Source organism: Teleopsis dalmanni, chromosome 2, assembly GCF_002237135.1.
Source record: "Teleopsis dalmanni isolate 2A chromosome 2, ASM223713v2, whole genome shotgun sequence".
Taxonomy (NCBI): domain Eukaryota; kingdom Metazoa; phylum Arthropoda; class Insecta; order Diptera; family Diopsidae; genus Teleopsis; species Teleopsis dalmanni.
In genome coordinates, this window is record NC_051847.1 from 218,459,377 (window position 1) to 218,471,227 (window position 11,851).

At 26.3% G+C, this 11,851-nt stretch overlaps 1 protein-coding gene across 1 annotated transcript; it reads right to left on the reverse strand.

Moving 5' to 3' along the window:
• Positions 1-6,724: 6,724 nt before the first annotated feature.
• On the reverse strand, positions 6,725-9,071 carry LOC119678266 (opsin Rh2-like). Its single transcript, XM_038090013.1, has 5 exons — positions 8,884-9,071; positions 8,741-8,816; positions 7,421-7,911; positions 6,931-7,356; positions 6,725-6,857 (listed from the first exon to the last, which is right to left on the reverse strand). The coding sequence occupies exons 1-5, from the start codon at positions 8,889-8,891 to the stop codon at positions 6,728-6,730; spliced, it is 1,131 nt and encodes a 376-aa protein (XP_037945941.1). The 5' UTR covers positions 8,892-9,071; the 3' UTR covers positions 6,725-6,727.
• Positions 9,072-11,851: the final 2,780 nt, after the last annotated feature.

An 11,851-nucleotide genomic window follows, 5' to 3' on the forward strand; every position in this document is an offset into this window, starting at 1 on the left:
TTTTAAGTTTTAAGTTGAGAGTTACCAACTCATTCAAACTTTTTGCATGACGCCTAGGAAATACTATTTGTTTAGGCTTTAAAATGCCATATATAGCTTTTATGGAGGTATTTAATATTTTTAAAACATTTTCTTCTTTTATTTGTGAACAAAAATATTATAAAATATTATAATATTATATATATATAATATCAATAATATATAATATTATATATAATTATAATATTAATATTATATATAATATCATAATATTAATATTATATATAATATTTTATTATTAATAATAATGACCAGAAAATATATAAATCAATTAATTTCGTTTCAAAATTGTCAAATCAAAAAATGAACTCTAATATAAATGACAAGAAACTGTACAAAAGCACCCAGAAAACAACAGACACAATGGCTACATTATATATTCTTCTTATTTGGCACTACAGTCCACTATGCAACTTGGCCTCTCTCACGATCTGTTTCCATCTGTCCCTATCTTCTGCTACTCTCTTCCAGTTCAGTACTCCAATCGTTCTTGCATCACCATACACGTTTTCATACCACCTTATTCTTGGCCTACCTCTGTGCCTGGTTGTCATCGGCTTTGCGTTGAATATGCTGAATTATATACATTATATAGTAACACCAAATCAAAAATAAATAATAAGGACAAATCTAATGTAGTGTAACAGCTGAACTGTAAATGTAACGGGTACAACGTATGTAATACAATATATATAGGTACAACCAAGAACAAACTTCAGACAACGATGTCTGGACATAAGCATAGTATAAAAAATAAAAGTGGTGCTGAAGTCAGTACAGCATTGGCCTGATCTTGACAATGTTAAGATCTTACATGAAGAAAGAAACCAAAATGAAAGCTACTTTCTGGAAATTCTTTCAATACTTAAAATTGTTTATAGTAAGAGACTAAATTATAAAATGTATACGGACAACTGGGCTCAGTCTTATAAAAATATTATAAACAACTGACATAGAAAATTGTATATATATTTTATATTTTATTTTTCTCTCTTTTCTTTTGTTGTTTTTCTTGTAGTCATTATTATTATTGTATTTATTGTATGATTTTTCTTTGTAGTTTTCCGCTATAAATATTACATCGTATATTTTGTTAATTTTCCCTAAAGATAACTATCGAAGATAGTCAAAATATCAAAACAATATTTTAATAAAATATAAATTGTTTTTAAATATAAATGATAAATTATAATGCTTTTATTTTTATTTGAATACCCAATTAGCCCGCTAATAAATTATTATTTTAATTACAGTTCAATTTATTTAAATTTATTTGTATTGCATTTTTTTATGTACATGTTTTTTGCCAAGTATTAAGTCGTTGTTTGAAAATTTTAAATGAGCTTTAAATAAATAAAACACATTTTAGTTGTTAATTTTGTTTATTTATACAATTATTTCAGTCCAATTCTTTATAAAAAAAATTTGAAAATTATTATAAAAAATTGAAAATACGACCCACAACCAGACCAAAAGAAAGGATCAAAAGAAACACATAAAATACTTAAAATCGGTATCAGTATTTTTAAAAATAATATTTTTTTTTTAATAAATATTCTGATGATGGGTATTTGGCAATACTCGAAACAGCCAAAAATTCAATTAATTAAAATAATATAGAAAATAAATTTTTGTTGTTGTAGTTCATTAATGTTCGAAAAAACTCTTTAAAAATATTCTTTAAAACTAAATAAATTATAAAAATGTATAGATAATGTATATTACATAAATAATTACAGTAAAAAAAAGAATAAAAACATATACATAAATAAATTATACACTATAGATGGTGAAGTAGACCGAAATATCTGTAATATAAATAATTTTGTATAAACATTAAAATATAACTAAATATTTAACACAGTTTAAAAAGTGTATTTTTTTATTTTATTTAAAAAAACATTTTTAAAAATTTATATGTTAAATAAAGGAGCCCAGTAGCAAATATAAAAACTAATATAAACTATATTAGCTATATTGTCCAACTGTTTTATTCATTTTTAATTAATTTTATTATTTAAGTTTCATTTGCATATTCCTTTAAGTTTTCAGCTCCAGTTAAAAGTTAACAACTACAATGAGCTTCAGTAAATGTCCACTTGCTTTAAATAAACTGTGTAAAAAGGACTTCTGGTCGATAATAAAAACTAAACAAAATTCTTTATCGACTTAATTGAAATTCCAATACAAAACTGTACAGAGAACATATCTGAAGTACCAAAGTACAAATTCCAAATAAACCAACCAAATGAAACCAAGTGAGACAAAGTAATGGCATTGTTTGTTTAATTAAAAGCTATTTTCAGTATTTTAAAAAGGAAACTATACAAGAAGATTATATACAAAATTAAATCGAATTCAAATGAATATTATTTCTAAAGAAGAAAAATGAGAAATTCATTTTATATAAAACAAAATTCAGTAAATTTAAAAACATAAATTTGACAAAAACATTTAGCAAATACCAAAAATATATTTTATTTTTTTATGTTAAATTTCACATAAAAACTTAAATATCAAAATAATTACTTTTAGAACATTTTAATAGCATAGCATTATATATTCATTATATAATTTGTAAAATGCATTAAATCGGTCAGAACTCTACTGTGCTACTGTGTAAGAGTAGGTCAGGTCACACACAAAGGCTAGCCTGATGCCAATCTAAACTAAACAAAATTAAACGAACCTGAAAAGCATTTGAGTGTACAGAAATGCAGCTTAGTGGCCGCAAATGAAATTTGTTCAATGCTCATCATCACCATCAGCAAACACTGTCTTCTCTAACGGATAAACAAAGCAATAGTTCAACTTAATTCACATATATACACATAAAAAAATATATAACTAAACTGACACGTATGATTCCGATATATATCTACATACTTGGTAGTATATGACGACAGCATCAGTCGAGTTTTTCCCAACAGTACCCAACGAGTTGATTGTGGTTAAACGTACAAGTATTTCGGTTACATTTGAATTAAATTTGCCGGAAGCGGATGTGCAGCAATCGTTCCAAGTACGTAAATGAAAGAAAAAAAAAGAAAATTTAAAACCCAAATTGGTAAATGGAAAGAAGTGTGAAACTATGTGTCAAAATGCATATTTACAATTTAATGCATATCGACTGAAACCCTGTGACATGTATCGTTACTCTCTGAACAAGAATAATAATAATAGCTTAGAATTTACTTCTACTTAAATCCTTTATGTAAATAAAATAAATTGAAAATAGTTTAAATGAAAATCTATTTATGTGAGTAACTTTTATTACACCTCAAGTAAATTTTAATTTCAAGTAAACATTAAAATATAATATAGTATTTTACTACTTTACCCTGAGAATTCAAACAATAATTTAAAGGTTTTTTATTGGTTTTATTATAATTTTTTTTCACATTTATCTTTTTGTTTTTATGTTTAATAATTATGTATTAAAACAGAAACATATAAACGTAAGGAGAACAACGCTCAAGAAGCGTCTCAAACAGCCTCTCTTGAGCTAACGTGAACCTCAACCTTCCCTTGGTGTTCTCTGTTTTTAATAATGAGGCTTTGGCGACCGAGGGTTCGGCAGAATATCTGAACACTTCCATCTGCTGTTTAGAGGAAATGCTAACTGCACATTAAACATCAAGACAGTGTCGGAGTACAAGTGGTGTTCGACGAAATGTTTGAAAAGTAACAACCCTACCACCGAACTTGACGGCTATGAGTTAATCACTCGTAGCTGCTGAAACACATCAGATTCAAGTATTCACAAACGATGCCGACTTAAGGATAACAACTATCTGCGAAGAGACTAAGTTCTAAATTTAATTTTGTAATGTAGAACATGTAATAAAATATATAATATAATATATATAAACGCAAATAACAGTGCATTCAAATATTAACAATCTATATACATAATTGTTGTTAGAAAAAATTAACCTTCAAGAGAATTCCTAACATTCATTTCTTCATTCCTTCTTTCTAGATCTAGATTAAAGTTTCAATTTGAATTAAGCTTTTATATTAAAATTTTATTCAAAAATTAACTTTGTAAATGGCAAAAAATAGTAAATAAAATATTACAAAGAAAAGAGCTAATAATTACATGACATAATTAAATAAAAAAGTCTTAAGAAGAAAACCTTGTATACTTAACTTCCAAATACATAGACCTTAAAACCTTATTAAAGTAATACGAAAGCCACTTAAGTTGTACATTTTTACAACCCACAAAATAATACGAATGAAAAAAAAATTTAGAATTTTCATTTTGATTTTGAAAAGAAATATTTACAACATAAAATTAAAAATCAACATTTTTTGTAACTTCAATAAAAATCGCGCAAAAGTCTAACGAGTAAATAAGAGCCAAAAATGTTTTCATGCTTTAATGCTATGCAATACTTTTCCCTAAACATTGGTTACATGTACATATATTTTCAGTTTAGGTACCCACATATACCTCCCTCTATATATATTTGGTTTTTACTTTTTATTAAGAATAAAACAAATATTTAACTTTGGTTGCGAAGAAATTCCTTTAGAATCAACTTGCCTACTTTGACTCTTAACTTTACTTGAAAGCATCCTTTTTGGTTTTGGCAGTATAAAAGTCATTACATACTTGCATATATTATCGAAACTTTTTAATTTAATGTTTTTTATTTGCTTGTTTATACAGTGTACATATATTGTCAAAGAGAAGGCGGTACGTAAAAAATTTAATAGCGTAAAGATAATTTATTGGAAACTCTTTTTAAAACTGATGCAAATGAAACTACCCGTAAATAAGATTTAATGAAAAGACTGCTTTAGATATACTTAAAATTAATACTACCAATATTGGGACCAATATATATAGGGTTATACTATCACTCGTATTCATACAATGTTCCTAGTATAAATCAGAAAATTCTATTCAATTAGAATGAGTTTGGAATATATTAAAAGACTGCTTTAGATATACTTAAAATTAATACTACCAATATTGGGATCAATATACATAGGGTTAATACTATCACTCGTATTCATACAATGCTCCTAGTATAAATCAGAAAAATCTATTCAATTAAAATGAGTTTGGAAAATGTGAAAAAACTGCTTTAGATATACTTAAAATTTATACTACCAATATTGGGACCAATATTTAAAGGGTTATACCATCACTCGTATTCATACAATGTTTATAAATCAGTATAAATCAGAAAATTCTATTCAATTAAAATGAGTTTGGAACATGTGAAAAAACTGCTTTAGATATACTTAAAATTTATACTACCAATATTAGGACCAATATATATAGGGTTAATACTATCACTCGTATTCATACAATGCTCCTAGTATAAATCAGAAAATTCTATTTAATTAAAATGAGTTTGGATAATATATTTTTTAAGTATTGTAAGTTTACTAGAAATGAATTGAAAATGATAAGAAATAAAAATAATTAAATAAACAAATAATGAAGCTTCCGTCTAATAAAATTTCAAACATTTCTGCTTTTGAAATGTAATTAAGAAATATTAAACAATAATAATTAATCTTTTTCTTACTTGAACTTAATTGCCAAAGTAGACGATCAGCAGTCCATATTGTTTCGGCTCATATTATATTATAATATTCTCAATACACGATAGTAGCTGTTCAAAATTTAAACCGATTATCTCAGGATCTCAAAGGTTAATAAGGTCAATATCCAGATATGCATTTATCTCTTCATTCTTATTAAGAATTTGTAAGATTATATGGTCTCCGACGTGTGATTTCTTTTGTTTTACACATCTTTAAATACTTGCAGTTAATTTATAATATATCCAAATATTTGGTCTTATTTTAAATTTTTAGGATTATTTAAACAAATATACCTTTGTTTAGTGACCTTCTGAATATAGTTCCTCTGCAAACTCAAAAGCAATACATTTTTTGAGTTTCTATCTAAAAACTTTTTAGTCATTGTTTTATAAAGTAACTATTAATTTCATTAAAATATTTCATATTTATGAACAAAATAGGTATATAAATAAAGTCAAACTTCCATAACTCGAAGTACCATTTTGCAAAAAAAAAGGTTTGAGTTATGGAGACTTCGAGTTAAAGAATTTTTTGTAATTGTATGTACTTTGCTCTCTAAACCCTGTTGCACTCTATTTAGTTCGTGTTATAGAAAATTCGAGGTATAGAATTTCGAGTTATGGAAGTTTGACTTTAATTCTAGTAAATGATTAATACATTTGTTTAGCATATAAGAAAATGTCGACAATTATAGTAATCACAATAATGCGTAATAATATCATCAGCAATACCTTTTAAAAGACATTTTTTTAAACTGAAACAAAAATTATTTTTTACGAATTACTTGCATTTCACAGGTAACAGTAACTATCTATATCTAACAGTTGCATAGTAACTATCGTACAATATAAAGAAAAACTATTTTTATATTTCGTATTCCGCTGTCATAATAAGTTTTTATATTTATTATTTTTATAACTTTTGGTCATTTTCCATGACATTTGCTTTACATTTTTTTGTTGAATTTTTTTATCTTTTAATATTATATATTATTATTGTGAGAATATTCGTATTTAATTATCAAAAAAGTTTAATCCTTGTTGCTCCTTCGTTGAATTACTAATTTTTTTCACATTTTTGGTCATTTTTAATGACATATATTGTTTTTATGTGTTAATGTTTAAGCCTTTGACTCAGCTTCCGATACCGTTTGTACTTCTGAGTTTGGTCCCTCAGGTTTTGGTTCGTCTGTTGAGCCCACTACACACATAGGACATTTTTCCTTTAAAACAATTCTATATTTTGGATGGCTATTAAGTTAAAATGCAATAATTAATTTTTTATATTAAAATTTAAGATTATTTTTATCTATAATAAGTTTACCTTATAGCATATACAAGTGGATTGTAAACAGCACTGGTTTTTGCAAAAGTAGCTCCCCAAATTGTAGTAAGAGGTGTTAAGCCATCGATTTTAAAAAGTCCATGGTATGTTATAATTAAATACGGTGTCCAAGCCATAAACCATAGTGATATAGTAGTCAATGCTACCTTAGCCAATTTTGCTTCAGCACTTTTCTCACAATCTTCAGAGGAACGTAATGATCGCACATTCATTTTCTTTGCTTGTTCACGCATTGCACGCTCGTGAGCCGAGACGGCAGCTATTATATACCAGTACGCATAGCAAATCAACAAAAGCGGGGTATAATATACAAAACAGGAGTAAAAGATAAGATAAGTTCGTGGATTCCAACTGCGTGACATATAATCAATGGTGCAAGCGGTTAAATTACCCTCAGGTACATATCTATAAGATTTTATTTGTTTTTTAGAGAATTATTTAATAAAATTAAAAATATTTAATTAATAACCTGCTCCACCCGAACAATGGTGTAATTGTCCAAAAAGTAGCAAAGCACCAGATGGCAAATATTTTCAGAACAGCTAATTTAATAGTCATTGGACGTCCACTAACACCTTTCACAATGACATTGTAACGATCTAATGCTATCATGCACATAGACCATATCGAAATACAACCAAACATTGAACCACAGACTGCATAGATATCACACCACAATGGACCCAATATCCAAGTTTCATAATAAAAATTAATAACCATTATTGGGGATTGTGAAATCATCATACAAAAATCAGAGAAAGCCAAATTTATAACCAATAAATTTGCTGGAGTGCGCAACGATTTAGTACCACCAAATATGTAGAGTACCATAAAATTACCACATATTGACATAAGTGTTATAGCAACTGTAAACACACCTAATATCTGACTCATTTTACTCTCTAACGGTGGATATCTACTCCAATATTGATTGACTAAATGAATCATATCGGGTGTAACCTGTGAAATAAATATAGAAAATCTTATGAAAATATGATATAGATACATGTTACATATATATGTAGTATATATACATGTGTGTATATACATATACATGTACATATGTATATGTATATATATGTATTACATACATGTGGTTAACTTATATATATAAATATATATAAATATACCGTATACCAAATATCGTAGAGAAAAAGTTAAATATGATCACGCATATATCTTTCAGTAATGATGTATATATAAATTTTATATATCTTCAACCATTTTTTTTACATTTTACTTCTATTTTATAGGAGTATTCTATATAAATAATATTATAGAATGCATATATAAACAATAACTATTTGTTACGTTCGCAGAATTGAAATGATATAATTATTTTTATTATTTTTAATAAAATGAATCATAATTTTTTGGAATTATACTATTTATATCAATAACATAAAATATTAATAATAATAAATAAAATATTTAACCAAAAGTTTTTTTTTAAAAAAAATATGAAATAAAGGATATGTTCCAAAACGCAGACTTGGTATTATATAGCTATGTATATAGGTGCTGAACCAAATTTTTTCAGATATTGGATGGTTTTTTAACCCAAGCTGCCGTTTATATATAAATTGATTAAAAAAAATTTGCAATAGAAGGATTAGATTTTTATAAAAGTATATTACTTTTATTATCGGTTATTTGCAAAGTTCATATTATACAATATTTTTTGCTAGTTATCACAGTGAGTAAATAAGGACATCCATTGTGACAACAATAAATACAATTATTCATTAATTTTATCACTGTGACAATTATCAAGATTGTTTTCACTTACACGATCCAACACGGATCCATTTCCTGACTGAGCTTCAAATCTTGGACTGGAAATATCCATTGACATGCCATAATAACTGTATCAAATGGAAAATTTGAAAAGAATAATTTTAAAGAAATATTGAGTACTTTTAAATAACGCACCGCTCCATTTTGAATAATTCACTTCTACTTTTTTTAATTTTACTATTATTGAGTTAAATATTTATTTTTCCGTACGTTATTTTTCACATTATTAAAAACACTTTAATGAGCTCACATTTATGCAGGAACCGTTGCTGAAACCGAACTATGCTGTTTCCCCTGGTTCGAATGGTATTTGAACTTGTGCGATGGCACTTAGATGTCCGCTTATATATGCACGGCTCTGACCAAAAACCGCCATTCTGTCATTTAAAGCACTAATTCGATTAGCAGTGACAAAGTGCATCATAAACACGAACTGCATTTGCTTCTCTGCACGCAAATTTTGATTTTCCATGAATCGCTAGTGTCAATCATATACGATTGAATATTCTGGTAAACAATTTTTTTGTTAAATTTTTTTAACATTTTCTTTTACTTTTCTAATTTTCTTTATGGTTATACAATTATACTAAAGTTGCGATACATTCGATAGAATTAATTTAACAGATACTTTTTCACATACACTAATTGAAAATCAAAGCTTATATGGTTTATATACCACATGAAGTGTATTTCGTGTTTTGTAAAGAAATTGTTGATGTTGCAATTCATCAAATAAATCAATAACTGCTGCGGTTGTCTGTAATACGTATACAGGTGCAGATGTTATAGATATGTATGAGAAATATTAGTCTTAATATTAGTTTTCAAGTTTAGTTATGTGCTATGAAAAGTTCTAATATAAGCAATATTGCTTTATAACAAGTAACTATAAGTTACAGCTATTTAAAACAAACCCTAAAGGATAGCGTAGAACTAATGCTTTTGTATTAAATAAGCCATGTATTTTGTATAAATAAGCCATCTTTAATTAGCACCAAGTTCTGAGCATATCTAATATGAAAGTAGATTTGATTTTAAGAACAGACTTTGAGAAGATTTTTCAAGGTACCATGGTACATTAGAACGAATGACATCCTCAGGGACCTCGAAATTTATCCGATCACAAAATACATAAAGGATAGAACCCTGAAATTATTTACGAAAACTGACAGGATTGCCAACACCGCGGTATCAAATCTCAGAATGGTTACAGGCCCCTCGGGGAGGTTTGCAGATATGAGGTGACTTATTTCTTAGTCTGATAAAATGATAAACAATGATTCAGTCAAGGCGTAAAGAGAGATTATGAAGAACCTTGTAAATAAAAAAAACCTTAAAATGTTAAATTTGAAATTGATTATAAAGCTTTAAAAAAATCAAATTCTTCTCTAAAACTATTTGTATTCGTAATAATTCTATTAAATTAAAACCAAATAAAAAATAAAATAAAATAAAATAAAATAAAATACGAATAAAATAAAATAAAATAAAATAAAATAAAATAAAATAAAATAAAATAAAATAAAATAAAATAAAATAAAATAAAATAAAATAGAATAAAATAAAATAAAATAAAATAAAATAAATTAAAATAAAATAAAATAAAATTAACAAAATAAAATAAAATGAAATAAAATAAAATAATATAAACAAAATAAAATAAAATAAAATAATATTACTTAAAATTTATTTATGAACTGTGAAGTGACAAAAAAATAATAAATTGTATTATAAATAATTATTTTATTTATCTAAAAAGTACACTTAGTGCTTAAAGTTTTTAGTTATTAATAACATAATTATTTCTTAGCGAAATACTTATATGATTAGTGCTCTTCAGATATTACAACAATTGCTGGATAATAAAAATAAGAGACAATTGAGGTTACAGTGAAAACCAGGAAAAAAGAAAACCAGTAACTTCTTTCAAACAGTGTGTGACATAAAAGTCCTATGAATATTGGTGAAATAAGATATAACATATTCTATGTTCTATAAACTTCATATAAATTGAAAGAGGAACTGACTGAAATTAGTAGATATATCGTTAGTAAATAAAATTTTAAAATATATTTTAATTTCCAAATTTTTTTAAACTTTTTCATACAGATATTTATCGATTTTATTAAATAATTATCTATGTACTTTAAAATAGTAATGTTTAAAAATAATCTAGTAACACAGCACTTTTGTATATAAAAATTTTAACATTCCTACATTTACTTTTCAATCCAGATCTCAATAAACAAATATTAAAAATGAAATATTGAACAATTTTACTTTAAACTAAGGTCAGAGGTATTTCGTTTTAATTTTGAATTTAAAACACACAAAATTAATCAGTGATTGAAATTTCAATTCAATGAGAATTAAAAAGTGCTCTTGCGAACGTCAAATAAGTGGTCAGTATGTAGAAAGCTCAATTCACAAACATCGTAGCTGTCCCAATATGGCCAATATTATTGCTGAGGAAAATGTGACAACTCCATCAAGTATTGCATGTGTTTCTAAATTGAATAGTACTAGTGCTGCAAATGTAGTTCTTAAAACTGACGTATCTGAAAAGAACTACAATCGCATAAATCACAGAGCAATGGAATCCGGAGAAAGTTGTGTTTATGACGATACTACTATTCACAAACAAAAGGATAAAACTGGAAACAATGATGCGCAAATCTCTATCAAAACTGCAAGTAATAATGACTGCTGTGGAGTCTCTAATGAAATTATTACTTCACCTACCGACGAATACCAATGTCGACTAGAAACAAATCATGAAATTTGGGAAAATATTTCTGAAAATATTTCTGATTACTTTTCTAAAAAAAGTACTATAATTTTTCTAGTCGATTATATACAAGATTATTATGACCAACTTCTATATGAAATCGATACTTTATCGAGGAGTGATGTAATACAAAAAATTAATGCATACCAGGAATTTGGTTTCTTGATACAAAGAATGAATAAGGCTCTATTACGAAACGCAAAGAACTTTGAACTAAATATAAATGATCAATTTAGGAAAGAGAAGTTACGTAAAGATGCAGAAAAAAAGAAACACGACGAGGTTAAGCAAGAATACATAGAGGATATATTTAAG

Bases quoted from the DNA above. Each gene is read 5' to 3' on its own strand.
- LOC119678266 (XM_038090013.1), bottom strand. The intron at 7,912-8,740 runs GTAAGTGAAAAC...TTTATTTCACAG, and splicing joins ATGGATCCGTGTTGGATCGT to GTTACACCCGATATGATTCA. The intron at 6,858-6,930 runs GTAAACTTATTA...TTAACTTAATAG, and splicing joins CCACTTGTATATGCTATAAG to CCATCCAAAATATAGAATTG.